We start from the raw sequence: 18,211 nt of genomic DNA, 5'->3' as shown, positions 1-18,211 counted from the left end.
TTGGGCACCGTCATATATGAGGTATTGCACCATGTGGTCCTGCTTCTCCTGGACTGCTAGATGTAGTGCAGTCCTGCCAAAAAGATCCCCCCAGAGAGAAGGATCTGCACCAGATCCGAGAAGGAATATTGCAAGCTCCATATATCCGCATGCTACACTATGGTGGAACGCCGTGAGTCCATCGCAATCAGGTATGTTAGGGTGTGCCCCATTCCTGACGAGAAGCTGAACCATCTCGGCCTGGCCGCTCTCTGTCGCCAGATGCAGTAGAGTAACGAGGCCCTGCCCGCGGATATTGATATCGGCTCCTCGCTTTATTAAAACCTAGGCCACGGCCAAGTCGCCACCCCTGGCAGCATAATGCAATGTCGCCAACTCATCATCCGCAAAATCATCGATTGCGGCTCCCCGGGTGATGAGTAGATCTGCGATTTCTCCAAGACCACGGCCTGCTGTCATGTGGAGTAGGCTAACTCCATCTTTCTTGATCGTCGTATCGGCGCCCTTGTCAATAAGCAGTTGCACGGTGTGTTCATGTCCTAGCATCATTGCTAGATATACAGCGGTAAGCCCATTGACATCGCGCGCATTTACATCAGCGTCATTCTCAAGAAGCAGGTCTAATATCTCATTATACCCACCAGCTGCCGCTAGATGTAAGGGTATCCGTCGATTCCTATGATCGGCCTGTATGGTTGCTCCTTTTGAAAGCAACATCCTTACGACAGGTAGGTTACCCTTCCTAGCTGAAGAATAGAGCGATGTAATACCACCCTCGTTGGCGAAATTCATGTTGGCACCGGCAGAAATCAGTAAATCCACTATATATTCGCTATCTGACCCCACGTCAAGATTCGCGGCTATAAGTATCGGCGCGAAGCCGAACGGGAGCTGGTGGCTAGCCGGTATGCCTGCATCGAGCAGGCGCTCTATTTCGTGCTTCTGCTTCCGTGCAATTGCTAGCTGTAGTGCGTACGCGTACTCACTCAGGGGAGCTCCACCAAGTTTCTCGTAAGTATAAGAGCACTTCAGGTCGGGAAATCCTAGTCGAGCAGCCAGGTACACACCAGATCGGCACATTCGACGGTGTGATTCGGCACCACAGTCGAGGGGACCGTTGTACGTCTCCAACGAGCGAGAGACCATGCTGATGCGTTGAACTTGTGTAGTATCTTTTGGGAGCATTGTTTCGAAATTATCGATGAGAATCTCAAAAAACATCTGCGAATAGGGCGAAACGAGTAGTCCACGGAGCAAAGATTCGCTTTACCAAGGGCAGGAGCTCGTCTATAGAGCCCTCGCTTCTGCTTGCATGATAGGACCACTGCGTTGCTGCATATGGAAGGAAAGGGAAAGCCTGCAATTTGTCATTGATGTCTATTGGGAGAAACTGTAGTCATTGGAAATTTCCTTGTACAGCAGGTAGTGAAGGCAATGCCTGACAACAGGCAGTCGGAGAGCGAGGCATTGTGACAAAGAGCAGGAAGCGGGTTAAATCTATTCCTTTTTCGCAGCCTTCGCGGGGTTGATTCAACCTCGGTGCTACCAGGCTGGTCCGATGTGCTCCGATGTGCTTCATTCCAGCCTCAGCGCTTACAGCAAGCCCAAAGAGGCTTCAGGATAGTGACCAAATTTTGGAGAGCAGCGACCGAAAATAAAGTTGTTGAATAGAGATTTCAGGGTCTGAAACATTTCCTATAATCTAAGTACCGACTCCTGATCGCCGACCCACAATCGATTGTTCGTCAAGAATGCTCCAGGCTGCGGGGTGTTAGATGTCGACCCATTTCCACAGGTCGGGATGGCAGCCGTCGCCGAGCGAGGCAGTGCACGGTGATCCAGACAATCAGCCAGCCATTTCGTCACCCATCGGTCCTTTCCCGCAAGGCTCTCCTCTCAAATCAGGAGATTCGTAGCCGAAAGCTCTGCTTGGCAACTTTAACATCGAGCCATGCTGTCATTGACCGATCAGACCCTGACTTTAATCCCGCCTCACCCATGGCACATTCTGGCAACAGTCTAACACAGCCACGATCAAAGGGTTAAAAGGGTCCTGTTGCAACAGATGATGTTGTCGTATGATTTCTATCTCCTATATAGATCAAATTTCGGGCAAGATTCTATCATAGATGCTATATCAATATCAACACTATGTCTGAAAAAGACGAAAAAGAGCTCTGGTCCGATGCTCTAGCTTCAGAGCCTCAATATGAAAAGGACTTTCGCGTCTGCAACAACAAATTTGCATTTTCACCCGGGCAACTCAATAAACTATTCAATCCAAAATCCATTGATGCATTTTACGCTCTTGGCGGGTTGAAAGGTCTCGAGTATGGCCTCCAAACAGACCTGAGCACGGGCCTTTCAAATGAAGAAGCACTTCTCCCGCGATCTATAACACTCGACGAAGCCCGCCAAGTTGCCTTTGCAACCAAGGGGACTCCTTCTCACTCACACATCTCACACACTAATTCGCACACACCACTGAATCCTCAGAAACGAACAAATACTACCCCTTTTGCCGACCGCATTCGCATCTTCGGCACAAACGCCCTTCCGGATGCTCCGAAGAAGACATTCGCCCGGCTGCTCTGGGACGCCTACAACGATAAGATTATCATCCTTCTCACAATTGCGGCTGTTGTCTCGCTATCACTAGGAATCTACGAGGCCGCTGCGGGTCAGTCCCAGGTTGATTGGATAGAAGGCGTCGCAGTTTGTGTTGCAATTGTCATCGTTGTGTCTGTTACTGCTGGCAATGACTGGCAAAAGCAGAGACAATTTGCGAAGCTGAACAAGCGGGTGAGATTCCCCTTCCTACCCTTTGCCCATTTGTTCCACGTCCAAGCTCATTCAGTCTGGGTACGTGGTGAGCTAACAAGTCTAGAAACTCGACCGCGAAGTCCGTGTTATCCGCTCAGGCCACACAGTCCGCATCCACATCTCCACCCTATTAGTCGGCGATATCGTGCACCTCGAACCCGGAGACTCCGCGCCTGCTGACGGAGTCATAATAACAAACCACGAGATAAAATGCGACGAGTCAACGGCAACTGGCGAATCAGACCAGGTCGAGAAGGTCAGCGGGTATGCAGCATGGAATAATCTATTGGAAGGGAAAGGAGGAGAAGCCGACCCGTTCATCATATCAGGGAGTAAGGTGCTTGAGGGACTGGGAACGTATCTCGTCACCAGTGTCGGACCACACTCGACCTATGGTCGCATTATGGTGAGCCTGGGGACGGAGACGGATCCGACGCCTCTACAAGTCAAACTGGCAAGACTAGCAAGTTGGATTGGATGGTTTGGGCTAGGGTATGTTTTCCCCCCTCTGGATTTGCCTAGATGGAGTCTTTGCTAACGAATTGGTGCCGCCTAGATCTGCCTTGCTGTTGTTCTTTGTCCTCTTCATTCGCTTTCTCGTCCAGTTGTCCGGTAGTAATGACACGCCTGCGGAAAAGGGCCAGCATTTTATGGATATCCTGATTGTTGCCGTTACAGTTATTGTTGTTGCTATTCCCGGTACGGATCTCCTGTATCAGTTTAAGTGGACGAATTATACTAACGATCGTTGCAGAAGGTCTCCCCCTAGCTGTGACCCTGGCGCTCGCCTTCGCAACCGGCCGAATGTTGAAAGAGAACAACCTCGTCCGACTCCTCCGCGCCTGCGAAACGATGGGCAACGCCACAGTGATCTGCTCCGATAAGACAGGGACACTAACGCAGAACAAAATGTCCGTCGTTGTCGGCTTTTTCAGTTCTCTCGAATCTTTTGGTCGACTTCCATCCGACACATCCGCTGAATCCTCGAGTGTCTCAATTTCAGAGATGATGGGGCGATTCTCAAGCGAGTTTCGGGAGCTGCTTCTGCACACCCTTGCATTGAATACAACGGCATTCGAAGAGGAGCGTGAAGGGAAGAAGAATTTTGTCGGAAACAAGACCGAGATTGCCCTTCTGCAACTGGCAGCTCAGCATCTGAATATGAACCTCTCGGACATTCAAGACAGCAACCACATTGAGCATGTCTATCCCTTTGACTCCTCCCGCAAGGCGATGGCAGTCGTATACCGCACTGAAAGCGGCTATCGGTTCCTGGTCAAGGGTGCACCGGAGCTCCTTCTCACCGCATCGACTCGGATAACTCTTCCCGGACCTTCCGACGAGAAGGGAATTGCGACTGCACCAATCTCAGAAGATGGGCGCAACCGTATTTTGAATCGGGTAGATTTGTTCGCGCGAGCATCGTTGCGCACTATTGGAATGGCCTACCGTGATTTCCCCTCTTGGCCGCCTTCGTCCAAGACGGCACACCCGGGATTCGCTGAGATCTTTGAGAACATGACATGGATCGGTGCGTTTGGTATCCACGATCCGCTTCGTCCAGAAGTGCCAGAGGCAATTCAGAAGTGCCATTCGGCCGGGGTGCAAGTCAAGATGGTTACCGGTGAGTCGCTCCTCTCTCCCCTGCCCTGAGTTGGACTTGAGCAATACTAATGCTCGTGTCATATAGGGGACAACATAAGCACTGCCCTCTCGATCGCCGAATCATGCGGAATAAAAACACCTGATGGGCTTGCAATGGAAGGCCCGGAGCTCCGACGCCTCAGTGAAGAGGAACTCGCACATGTCATACCTCGCTTGCAGGTTCTTGCACGATCGTCGCCCAACGACAAGGAGCTCCTCGTGAAACAGCTCAAACGCCTCGGCGAGATTGTTGCGGTGACTGGCGACGGGACAAACGACGGACCGGCACTCAAGGCTGCCGATGTAGGGTTCTCGATGGGATTGAGTGGCACTGAGGTAGCCAGAGAGGCGAGCTCGATTATTCTGCTTGATGATAACTTCCGGTCCATCGTTACGGCAATCGCATGGGGAAGGGCTGTTAATGATGCCGTTGCAAAGTTCTTGCAGGTATGCTCTTCAACCTCATGAGTATATCGACACAGTTGAGGCTAACATGGGCAGTTCCAAATCACCGTCAATATAACCGCGGTCCTCCTCACAGTCATCACAGCGATCTACAACAGCAACAACGAGAGTGTGTTCAAGGCAGTTCAGTTACTCTGGCTGAACTTGATTATGGATACATTCGCTGCTTTGGCCTTGTAAGTCTTCCTAAGTCCTTCTTGGCTTTGAGTGAGAAACTAATGTTGAATAGGGCAACTGATCCCCCAACGCACGATATCCTATCCCGCCCTCCAACTCCCCGCCACGCTCCACTCTTCACGCCAACAATGTGGAAAATGATCCTCGGCCAATCCGTCTACAAACTCACCATCTGTTTCGCTCTCTACTTCGCCGGCCACCGAATTCTCGGCCTCGACCCAGACTCCGAACATGAAACCCTCGTCCTCGACACAATCATCTTTAACACCTTCGTTTGGATGCAGATCTTCAACGAGCTGAACTGTCGGCGCCTCGATAATAAGTTTAATGTCCTCGAGGGCATCCATCGCAACCGCTGGTTTGTCGTCATTAACGTGCTCATGGTTGCAGGACAGATCCTCATTATCTTCGTTGGTGGTGCCGCTTTTGGAGTTACGAGACTGGAGGCGTGGCAGTGGGGAGTCTGTTTAGGCTTCGCGGTTGTGTGTATTCCATGGGCGGCGGTGCTTAAGGTTGTGCCGGATCGGTGGGTGGAGGTGTTTATTGGGTGGTGTGGGAGAGGTATGAGGATTCTTATTGTGCCTTTCTTGAAAGGAATGAAGAAGTTCAAGGGTTGCTTTAGACGGAAGAAGACGATGAGACGTGGGAAGGCTAGAGTTCCGGATGAGGAGAATGGTGTGTGAGTGTCTATCAAAGGGACTGTATATATTATATATTACTTCTATAATACGCTGTACTAGTAGTAGTATAGAAACTATTTGCATGAGCTTAACCGATGTCCACGGGTGACTTCCGTCCTTGCCCTTATCTCGCCCTAAGACAGCTATTGTTTTCATATACCCTAGACTACACACTTAAATCGCGATCTTCTTCCGTGAATATTCTACTGTCTTTGTAAACTACGTGTTTCTCGCATAGTTTTAACATTCAAGGTTAACATCTTTCGCAGAGGAACCTAAAATCTCAGCGCCGCCAAACGTCCTCTAGTTTCTATATGCAAGAGCCCAATGTGCCGGGAGGCTAAGATTGAAGTGAAGTTTCAGTAGATCTGAAGTCAATAAATTTAGCAAGGCCTCAGTCCAGTGGAGAAAACGAGGTCCTTCGGGGGTAATGGCTTTCTGAGAGAATTTCTCTCACTTCACATGTTCTGTTCTTGAACTCTTCTCACAATCTCTTCTTTATCCTTCTCCATCCTTTTCTTCAATCTCTCAAGGTCATCCTCCTCTACATCCTCGCCTTCTCTTGTATCCTCCTTCACTCCCCCTGGGAACTATCACCCTTATCGCCCTCGTGCCGTTTGACGCAATGCCAAACCGGCTACCGTTCGACCTTCTCCGTGGGATTGTGAGCATTGTGAGCCATCTTCAAGGAGATAATGACACGTTATTCAACTGCGCCCTTGTGTCCCGACAATGGCAGTGTGCCTTCGAGCGGATCCTTTACCAGAGTATCTACATCATGACCGGCCACCGGCCACCTCGAGGCGGCCTCTCCTTGCGGGCTTTTCTTTCTCTCGCTTCCCGTCCGGGTGGCAGAGTTCGAATGGCCATAACTCGTGAGGTCAGCTTATTCGCGAAATGTCCTGAGTTAAACGACGCCGACGACCTGGATGAACCAGACGATACGACTGATGAAGAATTGGAGTCTCCATGGGACATGACGTCGGAAATTATCAAGAAGTTACTCAAGCGTCTGAAGAGCCCAGCCCATATCCGTGTCGGCCTCGCTATAATGCAATGCGCCCCATGTGTTGACCCGAACACGGTGATAGAAGCCATGTCCCTGCGCGGAAAAACCTGGGGTGATGGGGCAAAACTGCCGAATCTCGCACCCATTAACAGTCTTTTAATCGTGGACCAAATGCCAATTGAACCTCGGAATCTCCGCGTACCTGAGCATATCATCCTTCGAGTTATTCAGGCATGCACAGCCCTGGCCAGTCTGGGTCATTTAGATCCAGAACATATGTCAAAGAATGTGGAATGGGCGTACTCGGCGAAGGCATAAGCTGCCCAGGCTATCACATATCAGATGCAGTCTGCTGACCAAAGACTATAGTGCTAGCCGATGGTCTCCATAACTTACCAGTCACTCTGAAGTCTCTTGAACTCGAAGCCCAGAATGAAGGGGATATGCCAGTTGTATGCCCTTTGCTCGGCACGATTGATGCGTTTTCGACAAATTTATGGCACCTTACCCCTCGCCTCGGAGAGCTGCGGCTCGAGAATACGGCCGTTCCCCGAGACTTCTGGTTTCTGCGATTCGACCACGGCAAGCAAGACTCATTGGCCTATTGGCCTAATCTTAGAACTATAACGTGGCAGGATGACCCTTCTCTGGTCCATATCAGTAAGACACCCTCTCGACGTTCGGTATAAGCCGACTAATTGCTTACCGCCCAAATGGAGAATACTATGCTATCGAGCCCATTGTCAGCGTCGCAGGAGGTAACGGAACTTCTTGACGCTTTCCTCGGTTCCCTAGGAAAGGCTGTGAACGTATGCCACGTATAGAAAAAATCGAATATGAGTTCTCGCAGGATAGTGAGTCAATATTTTGCCTCACTACCGATGCAGATACGCGACGAGTTACTGCACTCTGGTCTTTCGGTACCGACTATCAACCAGGTGAGCGAGTCGCAGGAGCATGGGGATTCCGCGTTGAGGATATACAACCCAATTCGACCAAACCTTCGAAATATTCTGTGCAAATTGCCCGGGTGCCTAGACATTTCTTGCTTTAGACGGCACAGGATAACTACTTAGAGATGGTTTTGGGAAAGGGGGCCGTCACTTAGTATCGATTGATATAGCCAGTACTAGAAACATATTTTGAGAACCGATCTAGCGCAGTTGGTCTGGAACAATGGACAGAGTTTGTGATTTCGCAGAAAATAACTAGTAAGTGAGGTAATTGATTCGGCACATTCTCAGTACGCCAAGTGCTTTTGATTTACTTACTACGATTAGCTCAATCATGGACTGCTTTTCTCCTACTTTTCTTTTCTAAAATATAGGTTCAGATCTTGGTTTTTGAACCTGCGTTGGGTAGAGTCTTTTATTTTCCCGCTTTTGAACAGCTGCGCATGGAAGCGAACGGAGTGGTTTTCTGAGGCAAGAACTTCTCCGAGGTGAGGTCCCAGTCACGTCCACCTCCTTCCAGAAATGTTCTTCCTCGCCTTCTTCCTCGCCTTCCCACCTCTTCATCTCCTCGCTCGTGCATATCTTCATCACTTTCTTTTCTCTCCTTGATCACAATGGCTGATCGGTTGCCCCCGGAGATCCTCTCACTGATTGCAGACTGCGCCCACGATGAGGCTGAGGACAATTATCATGGCAAGCCTCTCATAGAACCCGGCGCAACGGATCTAAGGAATGCCGCTGCAGTGTGTCGGAAATGGAAGGCGGCGTTTGATCCTTTTGCGTACGAATACTTTGATCTCCAATTCACGCACCTCTATCCTTGAGGCCTTCACAAGTCCAACCTCTCTGTCTTTGAAGCCCGTACATCAGGTGCTATCGGTGTTTCACGCCGAATCATGGTCCGTGACATAGACTACAACATCAAGATCGAATATCGAGTACCAAACAAACTCACAACTCACAAGGTAAGCTCAATTCAGACGGAAAACGACCATGCCTACAGATTTTCTGTCGCTGGTCTGTTTGAAATTCTGAAGACGTGGGACAACTCGTGCCGTCTCGTGCTGGGCCTGCTCACTGAGTATGGATCTCACCCAAAACAGCCGGCCCCAACTGAGTTGGACGCCTCGCAAAGTTACTTCGAATCTCTAGGCACTATCATAGCCATTCCTGATGTTTACTGCGTTGACACATTGTACCTCGAATCAAACGAAAACATAAAGGACGACCGGCAGTTGTACGCTGTTTCGGCATCAGCATTCTTGGAAGTTGCCCACCATTGCACAGGCCTAAGAACACTTAATGTGCATCTTCGGACTGCATCCTTCCCAGTCTCGGAGCCTAAGCACCACCGTCAAAAACAGCGTTGCGGTATGTCCCAGGATATGTTGACTGAAATCGGCCTTTCTGACCTGAAACAGCCATCGCCATAGGTCTTTGTAGCCTTCCGTCCTCCCTTCGCACCTTCAACTTCATTGAACACACCTTTATCTCAGTCGGTTTTCCGCTCGTCCTTTCTCAGAATGAATATCTATTTGCGACGAACTTGAGGTCGATGAGCGTCCAGCTTCGACACCTCGAGCTCTTTCGTGCTCGGCTTCCGCCGGACTTCTTACTACCCCTCGATGGGTCTGACAAGCCAATTCAAAACACTCTCCATTGGCCCAATCTAGAATCCGTTAAGATTCACCAAGCTCCCACTTTCACCGGCGCTGGTTAGTTATCCCGCTTGTTGTTTACTCATTACCACGACTAATGGCTGCGCTCGGCAGGCGAAACACAGCTTGTAGAATCGGAGGTCCTAGACGAGTCGACATCGCCCGATCCTGAATACTTAAAACTTTTTAATCGGGCCTTCATTTCTACTGCCCATGCAGTGAGGGAAATGCCCCGACTCGCCACCTTTGCGTATACCAACATCGATTACTGCCGCCGGTGGGGCCCTCCGGACGACTACCCAATCTTCAGCTTCACGAATGATCGAGCAACCCGAACAATTACCGTACAGTGGATATCAATTACCGGATACAAGCCAGGCAAGAGAGTGGCAAATGCTTGGGGATTCCGACTGTCAGATATGACCGTCAAGTACGACGGCCCCAAGGTAACGTCTAGAATCGAGCTGTCGGTTTGGCCACCGCCGAAGACCTGATGTCGAAAAGGAAAATAGTGTTAGGCGATTGCGATGGATCTGGTTTTGTGTGCGGTAACCTGGGGAAACCCGCTGCGGAAGGCTTCCAATTAGTATGTATTGACGTATGTATCTAACAGTCACACGCATATCCGACCTCATTGATTGAAACTTCAACTGAGTACTTCTCGTCGTTCCATTTTATTGTTTACATTATTTGTTTGCGACGACTTCCAGGCCGCGCAGAGCTCGCCGAGATGCGATCCATGGAACACATTACGGGTCCGCTGGGAGCTCAGGAGGTCGTGCCTGAGCTCGGCTCGCTTGGACATGGCGAAAAACTGGGTGGCCAGACCGATCTATGTCAACTCCACCAATCAGAACGCCTCGCTGCCGCTTCCCGAAATAACTGGCGCCAGGAACACCACGCTACTTTATTCTCTAGCACGAACTCTGTCTAGCTTCCTGAGGGATCCGGGGCTCTGATTGCTCGTGTTCGTGGGTAATCTTGCCTGATATTGATTTGTCTCACGGGGCTGAATCAGAGGTCCGCCATTGGTGTGATTGCTCGGCTGGCCAGGCTTTGCACGAGCATTAGGATATCAATTTCTCCCTTTTCCGAAGAATAAAAAAAGAAGCCGCTGGAATGCCCAGCAGTGCAAGAAAAGCTTTAAAAAGCCATGTTCCTTCTGTGGTGTACGGATACTGAATTCCTTGCTCTTAGTTAGTCGTGATATCCCCAATCGAGTTCTTCGGATCCACACGACACCATGAAATCCCTCCTCTTTCTCTCACTCGCGCTCAGCGCAACAGCTCATCCCTCCTCAACACACAACGAGGAAGTCCACGCGGCCCACGCGGCCCTCCACGAAGCCCGCGCCCTACCAACGGCCGGCCTCGAACTCGGTCCCCACAAGTCGCTCCTAACCGGCTACTCCTTAACCTGGCAAGACGAATTCAACTACCCAACGGGTTCGCTGAAACAACCCTCAACCTCAAAATGGATCTACGACACCGGCACGCAATACCCTGGCGGCCCGCCAAACTGGGGAAGCAACGAGCTCCAGACATACACGAACTCCATCAACAACATCTACATCACGCCTGAGGGCTGGCTCCGCATCATTCCTCGAAAAGAAAGTAACGGGAAATGGACAAGCGCGCGGATCGAGACCGTCCGCAAGGACTTCAAAGCCAACCGCGGTGGGAAACTCTTCGTCGAGGCCAAGATCAAAACGGGCTGCGCGTACCCGGAGCTCTCCAAGGGGATCTGGAACGCGTTCTGGGCATTGGGCGCCGACTTCCGCGGGAACTACCAGAACTGGCCATACACCTCTGAATGGGATATCCTTGAAGTCATCAACGGGCAGGACACCACCTACAACACACTCCACTGCGGCACGGGCCCTGGCGGCGTCTGCAACGAGCCCTCGGGTCTCTCGAACGGGGGCACGCCGTGGACCAAGTGCGCGTGGCACTATGTTGGCTTCGAGGTTGATCGCACGCAGGTTACGGCGGATGGGGTTGAGCTGTGGAGGAATAATGTGCTCAACTGGTATGTGGATGGGAAGAAGACATTTTCGCTTACAGGGCGCGATGTCAATGATTATGATACGTGGTACAAGGTTGCGTACCAGGGGCATTTCCTTCTGTTGAATGTCGCTGTTGGTGGGGATTGGCCTGGGGCGCCGAATGCTCAGACGAAGGATCTGGCGTCGACGAGGATGATGGTTGATTATGTGCGTGTTTGGAATAAATAAACTGGCTGACTAGAGTTGTCTAGTGGGTGGGGTGATGGACAGCGCTAGTTGCCCCTTTGCTACTTAGCTTGCTGATTCAATGGCTTGAAGCCGTGCTTAACTCTTAATATTCTCTTGTATCTATAATAGAATGGAATAACTTCCTCGACGAGTTGATCTCACACTTGCAAGGATACTGCTTGGACTTCGCTTCTGACAAGTTGAACTTGATGAGGTATCTCTGTTCATCACTTGACCTGTGTGGCGACGGCAACATTCCAATGCTGCGGGTGAGGCGGATCGGCGCCTTCGTCAAGCAAAAGCCCCTTGCTCCATGGCGTCGTGGGCTGGGAAGAGCGGAGAGACAGTAGGCTATTCTTGTGACACCAGAGGTTTTGATAGGCTATAACATATGGACCAGGACAAACAATAATCCATCAAAGGAAGCAGGACAATGTTTCTCGCAGAAGGTAAAAATGCCGCGTCGTCTCCAGTTCTCCAAGTCGATAGCAAAGGAGTGTTCTCATAAAGAGTTGCGAAAGGGGTAATGGAATGCCGCCATAAGAATGTGAGGCGGCCAGACACTAAACAAAACATCCATACAGCGCGTCAGTGGTCTATAAAAATGGCAAGGATGTTTGAGGTTTTGCTCCAACGAAGGTTCATCCACAGACTCGCTTTCCTTTACTTGATTCTCCTCTGTCGTAACGATATAACGAAGCGAGATGAAGTTCTCAATCTTTCTTGCCGGGGTAGCCCTCTTGAGCCCAGTCCTCGCGGACAACACTTTGAACATTGTCGCGCACCCCGACGATGACCTCCTCTTTATCAATCCTGACATCTTACATGACATCGCCAACGGCTTCAATGTTCGCACGGTGTATGTGACCTCGGGTGATGGCGGTAACTCCTGGCCTTTCTGGACGGGCCGACAAGCCGGCGCACTCTCGGCATACGCGCAAATGGCGGGCGTTGAGAGTGTCTGGGACGAGAGCGACATCGGTGTCGAAGGAAAGGACATCCCGCTGTACACACTGCAGGGCAATCCCCGAGTATCACTCGCGTTTATGCACATTCCGGACGGAAGTATGGATGGAAACGGCTTCCCGTCGACGGGACAGGAGAGTCTGGAGAAGCTGTGGAAGGGCGCTATTGCTCGGATCCGCACCGTGGATGAGTCCGGGACGACGTACTCGAAGCAGGAGCTGATTGACACCCTCACTCAGATTATCAACAATTACGCCCCTGACAGCGTCAACTCGCTCGACTATTTGCATGACTATGGTACTGGCGACCACAGTGATCATACCTCTGTCGGCATTTTCACCAACACAGCTGCCATTCAGTCGTGGTTCCCTGGGGATGTCATCGCGTATCGTGGGTATCCGATCAAGTACGAGCCCGTGACGATTGGTGGTGAGGATCTTGCGAGGAAGAAGGAGGCCTTCTATACATACGCGGGCTTCGACGAAACGGTCTGCGCGAGCGACGTCGCTTGTCAGGGCACGGAGTATGAGCTGTGGCTGCCGAGACTGTACACCTCAAACTGACGTCGTCATGTATCTAACGGAGGTTAAGTGGCTTTGATATACCGTGTTGTTCTCGGAGTTGTGTCTTTATTGACTAGTATAATGCATATTAATTGTTCTCACTGCCGCTTAAGCCGGCGCTCGACTCGAATAAGTTTGACCGTCACGGTGACACTGGATGGGAGACTCATTGATTACGCGGCGAGAGAGGAGCCTTGCGATAGTAAATCCAACACGGTCGTATTGCGCGATTCGCTGTGTTTATTGGATAGCACCAGCGCCAACTAGGCGCGGTATCCGACAGTTTCCTTATCGACGGGCCCTGAGTACCGTAAGACCTAAGAGTAAAAGCGGAGATAGGCCGAGTAGTTGGGCTTTCGGGAGGAGTATCCATGAAAAAAGACTGCACCCTTATGCAGGTTGAGGTGGTTCATCCATAGGAGCGTGCGGTTGAGCTGAGAAGGCTAGACAAAATATATAATGCAGGCGCAGCTGGCCATCTGACCACCAGACTTATCGCAGTTTCTTTGTCTACCTGAGAGATTATCAATCAAGCTGGTTGATGACCGCCGCCATAGATGTTGGAGGGGTAATAATTTGGAATCGTGAGCAGGACCCTTATAGTGACGTGATGACGTGCGTTGAAACGAGGTGTTGCCTTGTCGGGTCGTGTTCCCCGGTGGCGCGTGCAACCAGCCCGAGTAAGCCACATGGAGACTTCCGGGTGCCGGGATTACCCCGTCCAAACCTCACAGGTCTGCACGCTTGCTGGGGAAGTCAATGACAATCAATCTTGGAAGGGTTCCAATTGCCGAAAACCGAGCATAGTTGAGGCAGAGTGCTACTGCTGCGAGGATGACTGTTGCATGAGTAATTGCGACTGACTCGGAGCTAAAAAATGCGAACGGCAGAAAAAGCAAACTGTGCGACTCAAGCGCGAAGCCAAAACAGGCAGTCCAGTATTTCGTCGGCTATATTATTCCGTGACAGTTTCGCGTGACAGCGCAGAGCGAGCGTTAAAAGCCTCACTTCTGAGACAAAGAAGGAAGGCAATGCCCTCTCAGGCTGGTGTCCGACAGCCGGGTCCGCAGGCTAAAGTGTGCCATGATAGCATGCTCGGTATGATTTGTCGGTCTGCTTGTGACGACTGTGGATACCTGACCAATATCGCGAGGAATCGTCCAGAAGCGCTGTCTTCGCCTGAAATTTATGCAAGATATTCTGTTTTGAGCATAGTGCGCTGTCGTCTCCTCCCCGCGAGAGACAAATCCTGAGAAGGATCCAAGGGCCACGCGCTTGTGATTCCGGCTGCAGGCAGGCAGTATGCCATACACTGAGCTGCAGCGAGGGACTGGCCTGCCATACTACTCAAATACCACACGCACCCCGGTGGTTAGGGTCTCGGGCGACTGGAACCCAGATGCAGAAGATAAAAAGCCACGCTGTCGGGAGATGCTACAGCACTGCACTAGTTTACTGGCAACCTGGCCGGATGAGGAAATCTTGATTCTTGCAAGGTTTGGAGCCCAATCAGCCCTGTTCCCGCGCCCGTGTGATTTGCCCAACGGAGCCAATCCGTGCAAAAAGTATATGCTCTTCCCGCTAACCATAGGCTGCGCTCGGACGGAGAGCAACCTCTTGTTGGGTCTGAATCCAGCAGCCGCTCCTCCATAGCTGAGCCACTCTCGCATCAGATTCGCGGCCCTGCACCGGGAAACCAACGTCGACTATGATGACATTGCGTTCACTGATATCGTCTCCCCCACTTGCCCTCCAAGGTAATCACCCAGTCCGGAAGATATCTGTCTTAGATATCTTACCTTGAGCACCCTGCTCCCGGCAGAACAGGCGGTTGCAAGGTCCTTTGGGGGTTTCCAAAATAACGTTCGAGGTTAGTCGTCCTGTTCCCCGCCTCGGCTGCCCCACGGACACCATATATTAATATAGCTGAAAGCCGATCTAGATCCCTGCCCTATTGGCTGTATTGCCTGCTACCCCGCGTCCGTCCTCAACCGGTTAAGCTGTCGAGTTTCGATTTGCAGAAACCCAAAGCACAGTCTGACGACACATGCTGTAAAGGCAGATGTGTAACAACGTTCGGGGGCGTTTTGGTGTCTGTGGCCATGAGGCAACCGTGTACATCGCGAGATGCCGACCGGCCATTCAGAATCGAGTCATCTGTCCCCCAGGACAGCGCATCGATGTTTGGGACTGGCAGGAGGACAAGGACAATGAGAGTTGTCCGTCCTGCAGAGGAGATACACCACCGGAGACTCCGTGACTAGCACATGAGAGGCAAATATCGCTCTGCTGGGAGCCTCAAGAAGGGTCATGAGTGTCGTTTATCAAGCGTCCAGATTGTTTTCGCATTTCAGCGACAAGCTTCTGCTCGAGATTGCCGCCCCATGTATACGACGCCGCGCGGGATTTCGCCTTTTCAGTCCATTTATCGCGTCGGATGAACATCCTATCCGTTGTTAGCGTTGTGGCTTTACCTCCTTAATATAATTCAACCGACCATTCATCGCCTTGGCGGCTGGCGAGATAAACGAGATGGGGCATTCGTGTAACGTCATTGTAAGATAGAGTTTCTCTAACGTTCAGGTCGAATATAAACCACCTTTTGAGGGGGAGGACAGAATCAAAGTCCGGTGGGATGTGGACATGATCGTAGACCGCCGGGTGGAGCGTGGCGTGGAACTTCCGATTGAGGAGATCCCTGCATACGGCATCTCCAAGGGTGAGATGGCGGCGCTGGGGATTTCCCGGGATATCAGCGACACAGACATAGATGATGATCCGCGTGGGTTGAGCCATAGCGACTGATGATGGTAGCGACCGGAGTTGGATAGAGAAGAGACGGACGAGAGTCGACCGGCAGACAAAAGGGAAGGGGCCTTTGTTTGTCTCATGGCAAACAGCGAGCGAGGGGGCGGTGGTCCAGGGCGGCCGGAGCTCGGATAATCCCCGAAACCGGACAGACGTGTCATTTCATCTCTGTCATTCATCAAAGAATGTCTTTTGCGTCTGTCATTTTGGAGAGAGTGTTTCTGGGCGATATAAATCGTCAATAATCTCCCAGATAACAAGTGATGCGCAGGATTTAAGTACTCAAGCATCCAAGATCTGGGTCCGGGCTTTCCCAGAGATCCCCGGTGGTGCGGTGCCGCTAATCGCTGAGGACCCTCTCTAGTGGGATGCTGAACCTGGACCATGCGTAAAGGATCCTTCAGGGGGCGTCCCACGGCTCAGCTTTCTCAAAAGTACACGTACAAAGTACCAGTACCTTGGCCACCATTGACTTTCAGCTCCTCTTCAGGTACATATACTTTGATGCGCCGCACTCGAGAGAAAATGCCGGCTCTTTTTAACGGTCAACTTATCGATATTTTGCAGGCTTTGACGAGAATTTGGCTTCAAAAAGGTACTTTTTCAATACTCCTTATATTATGCTCCATTATTCTGCTATATTATTAATAATACTGTGTAACATAGTGAGCGAAAGCTCCCAGAACTAAATTTTTATCGCTCCGAAAATGACTGCGACCTCAGCGCCGTGGATTGTGTCCCATCGCCTTGCCTCTCGGTCCTGCAACAGTTCCCATCAACACTGGACCAACGTTAGCGGCATTCAGCGGCGAAAAGAAGAAACTTACCATCCCAGTACGTGAAAGAGCTCGAATAGTTTCCCCAAAAGTATCGGTGGTGGTCATCGTGCCAGTCCGAGCCGCCCCAGAATGGGAAGATCCGTCTCAGGCTCCAGGGGAAGTCATATCCCGAGTGCGCGTCGATGGCTTGGACCTGGCGCAGCGCCATCCACGACAAGACGGTTATCAAGTGCACATTTCCCGTCACGTATCCGAGAATCAGAGGCGGGCAGATCGTTCCGAGCCCCAGGAAGAATGTCTCCCACGGACTCGCATATTCAGCTGTCAGCCCGAACGGCGCAGCGTACTGGTGGTGGACGCGGTGGATGGCACGATAGAGCGGACCCCAGTGCATCGCACGGTGCAACCAATAGTGATACGTGTCTTCGACAACGAAGAAAAGGGCAATTTGTGCTGCGAGTGTCGAAAACTTTGGAAAGGGCAGAGTCCATTGCAGGCCGCACAGCTCCATCATCGGGTGGAACAGCACGATCAGCGGGAGCTCGACGATTATGTGGATGGCGAGGATATATTTGACGCAAGTCCATTGATCGCTAACTGACGGAGGCGCCTTTTGATCTTGGATCTTGAAGCGCTTGAAGACGCTCGGCATGGCGTCGGCGATGATCCAGGGAATGCAACGGCCGAAATAGATGACTTCGTGCGCGAGGAAGGTGATTACTCCTGACCACCCGGTGTCGTTAGCATGGCTACGCGCGTGTGTTAGGCGTCTTACCCGTCGCGAGGATGTCATTGTCCCAGAAGGCGTAGTGCGCCCACCACAGCTGCTCCGGCCACGAGAGACTCGGGTCCTGTTTGGCCACATCGAAGAGTTCAGGGTATGACATGGGATGGGACGGGAGCGTGACGTTAGCCATGGTGATACAAGGAGCACGCGGAGCTCGTAAGTGTGGCACTTGTATCTGGTACAAAAATTTGCCCCTGTTTGTTATTTGTAGCCGTTGCGGCGTCGGTCAGCTCCAATCCCGTATGGTCTGATCCAAACACACCACCCCGGATCCAATCCGGAATCCGCTACCTCGCCACGATTCTGGTTTTTAATTTACAGAAGAAAATCGTAGGTACGAAATCAATGTGGGGATAGCTGGATCAGTTGCGCCTATTGATTGGTCTGTATGGGAGTTTTTGAAGCAGCAGGCACCTGTTCAGACGCGCTAGTCGAGGATCTCCTATAATCGCGCATAGCCTGACTATTGGCGTGGTAGTTCTGTTCGAACATCCTCGTGTTCAATCCTAAACGGATCCATCATCCAGGGCTATCGGTTTGCTGTGTCTGTTCAGGCAGGGGTCGTCATACTATCTCCGCCTTACCCAGGCCATCGGGCTAGAAAATGTCTGGGGTCTCGCCATCTTTTACAGAGCGGACCGATGCCATCAGACAACCCGACGACGC

At 51.3% G+C, this 18,211-nt stretch overlaps 8 protein-coding genes across 8 annotated transcripts; 5 read left to right on the top strand and 3 right to left on the bottom strand.

Moving 5' to 3' along the window:
• Positions 1-324: 324 nt before the first annotated feature.
• BJX68DRAFT_263941 (ankyrin repeat domain-containing protein) lies at positions 325-1,146 on the bottom strand (the record flags this gene model as incomplete). Its single annotated transcript, XM_071044811.1, has 1 exon — positions 325-1,146. One exon carries the CDS (start codon positions 1,144-1,146, stop codon positions 325-327), a length of 822 nt encoding a protein of 273 aa, XP_070901991.1.
• Positions 1,147-2,110: 964 nt separating this feature from the next.
• pmcC (putative calcium transporting ATPase (Pmc1)) lies at positions 2,111-5,846 on the top strand. The gene is made up of 7 exons (XM_071039260.1): positions 2,111-2,802; positions 2,888-3,315; positions 3,380-3,522; positions 3,578-4,447; positions 4,514-4,914; positions 4,969-5,108; positions 5,162-5,846. Exons 1-7 carry the CDS (start codon positions 2,152-2,154, stop codon positions 5,790-5,792), a joined length of 3,264 nt encoding a protein of 1,087 aa, XP_070901990.1. The 5' UTR covers positions 2,111-2,151; the 3' UTR covers positions 5,793-5,846.
• A 568-nt stretch (positions 5,847-6,414) lies between these two features.
• Positions 6,415-7,116, top strand: BJX68DRAFT_263939 (F-box protein; the record flags this gene model as incomplete). The annotated part of the gene is made up of 1 exon (XM_071044810.1): positions 6,415-7,116. One exon carries the CDS (start codon positions 6,415-6,417, stop codon positions 7,114-7,116), a length of 702 nt encoding a protein of 233 aa, XP_070901989.1.
• Positions 7,117-8,365: 1,249 nt separating this feature from the next.
• BJX68DRAFT_263938 (uncharacterized protein) lies at positions 8,366-9,903 on the top strand (the record flags this gene model as incomplete). The annotated part of the gene is made up of 4 exons (XM_071044809.1): positions 8,366-8,494; positions 8,588-9,122; positions 9,173-9,466; positions 9,524-9,903. 4 exons carry the CDS (start codon positions 8,366-8,368, stop codon positions 9,901-9,903), a joined length of 1,338 nt encoding a protein of 445 aa, XP_070901988.1.
• A 627-nt stretch (positions 9,904-10,530) lies between these two features.
• Positions 10,531-11,994, top strand: BJX68DRAFT_216422 (concanavalin A-like lectin/glucanase domain-containing protein). The gene has a single exon (XM_071037824.1). It carries the CDS (start codon positions 10,653-10,655, stop codon positions 11,640-11,642), a length of 990 nt encoding a protein of 329 aa, XP_070901987.1. The 5' UTR covers positions 10,531-10,652; the 3' UTR covers positions 11,643-11,994.
• Positions 11,995-13,254, top strand: BJX68DRAFT_216423 (PIG-L family deacetylase). The gene has a single exon (XM_071037825.1). It carries the CDS (start codon positions 12,347-12,349, stop codon positions 13,169-13,171), a length of 825 nt encoding a protein of 274 aa, XP_070901986.1. The 5' UTR covers positions 11,995-12,346; the 3' UTR covers positions 13,172-13,254.
• Positions 13,255-15,469: 2,215 nt separating this feature from the next.
• Positions 15,470-15,967, bottom strand: BJX68DRAFT_263935 (uncharacterized protein; the record flags this gene model as incomplete). The annotated part of the gene is made up of 2 exons (XM_071044808.1): positions 15,470-15,617; positions 15,669-15,967. 2 exons carry the CDS (start codon positions 15,965-15,967, stop codon positions 15,470-15,472), a joined length of 447 nt encoding a protein of 148 aa, XP_070901985.1.
• A 222-nt stretch (positions 15,968-16,189) lies between these two features.
• On the bottom strand, positions 16,190-17,744 carry BJX68DRAFT_230814 (sterol desaturase family protein). Its single transcript, XM_071039259.1, has 2 exons — positions 17,534-17,744; positions 16,190-17,481 (listed from the first exon to the last, which is right to left on the bottom strand). Exons 1-2 carry the CDS (start codon positions 17,673-17,675, stop codon positions 16,772-16,774), a joined length of 852 nt encoding a protein of 283 aa, XP_070901984.1. The 5' UTR covers positions 17,676-17,744; the 3' UTR covers positions 16,190-16,771.
• Positions 17,745-18,211: the final 467 nt, after the last annotated feature.

The sequence above is a fragment of the Aspergillus pseudodeflectus genome (genome assembly GCF_044049435.1).
Source record: "Aspergillus pseudodeflectus strain CBS 756.74 chromosome Unknown BJX68scaffold_9, whole genome shotgun sequence".
In the NCBI taxonomy this organism is placed as follows: Eukaryota; Fungi; Ascomycota; class Eurotiomycetes; order Eurotiales; family Aspergillaceae; genus Aspergillus; species Aspergillus pseudodeflectus.
Note: the sequence above shows the minus strand (reverse complement) of the source record. Positions and strands in the feature narration are given on the sequence as shown.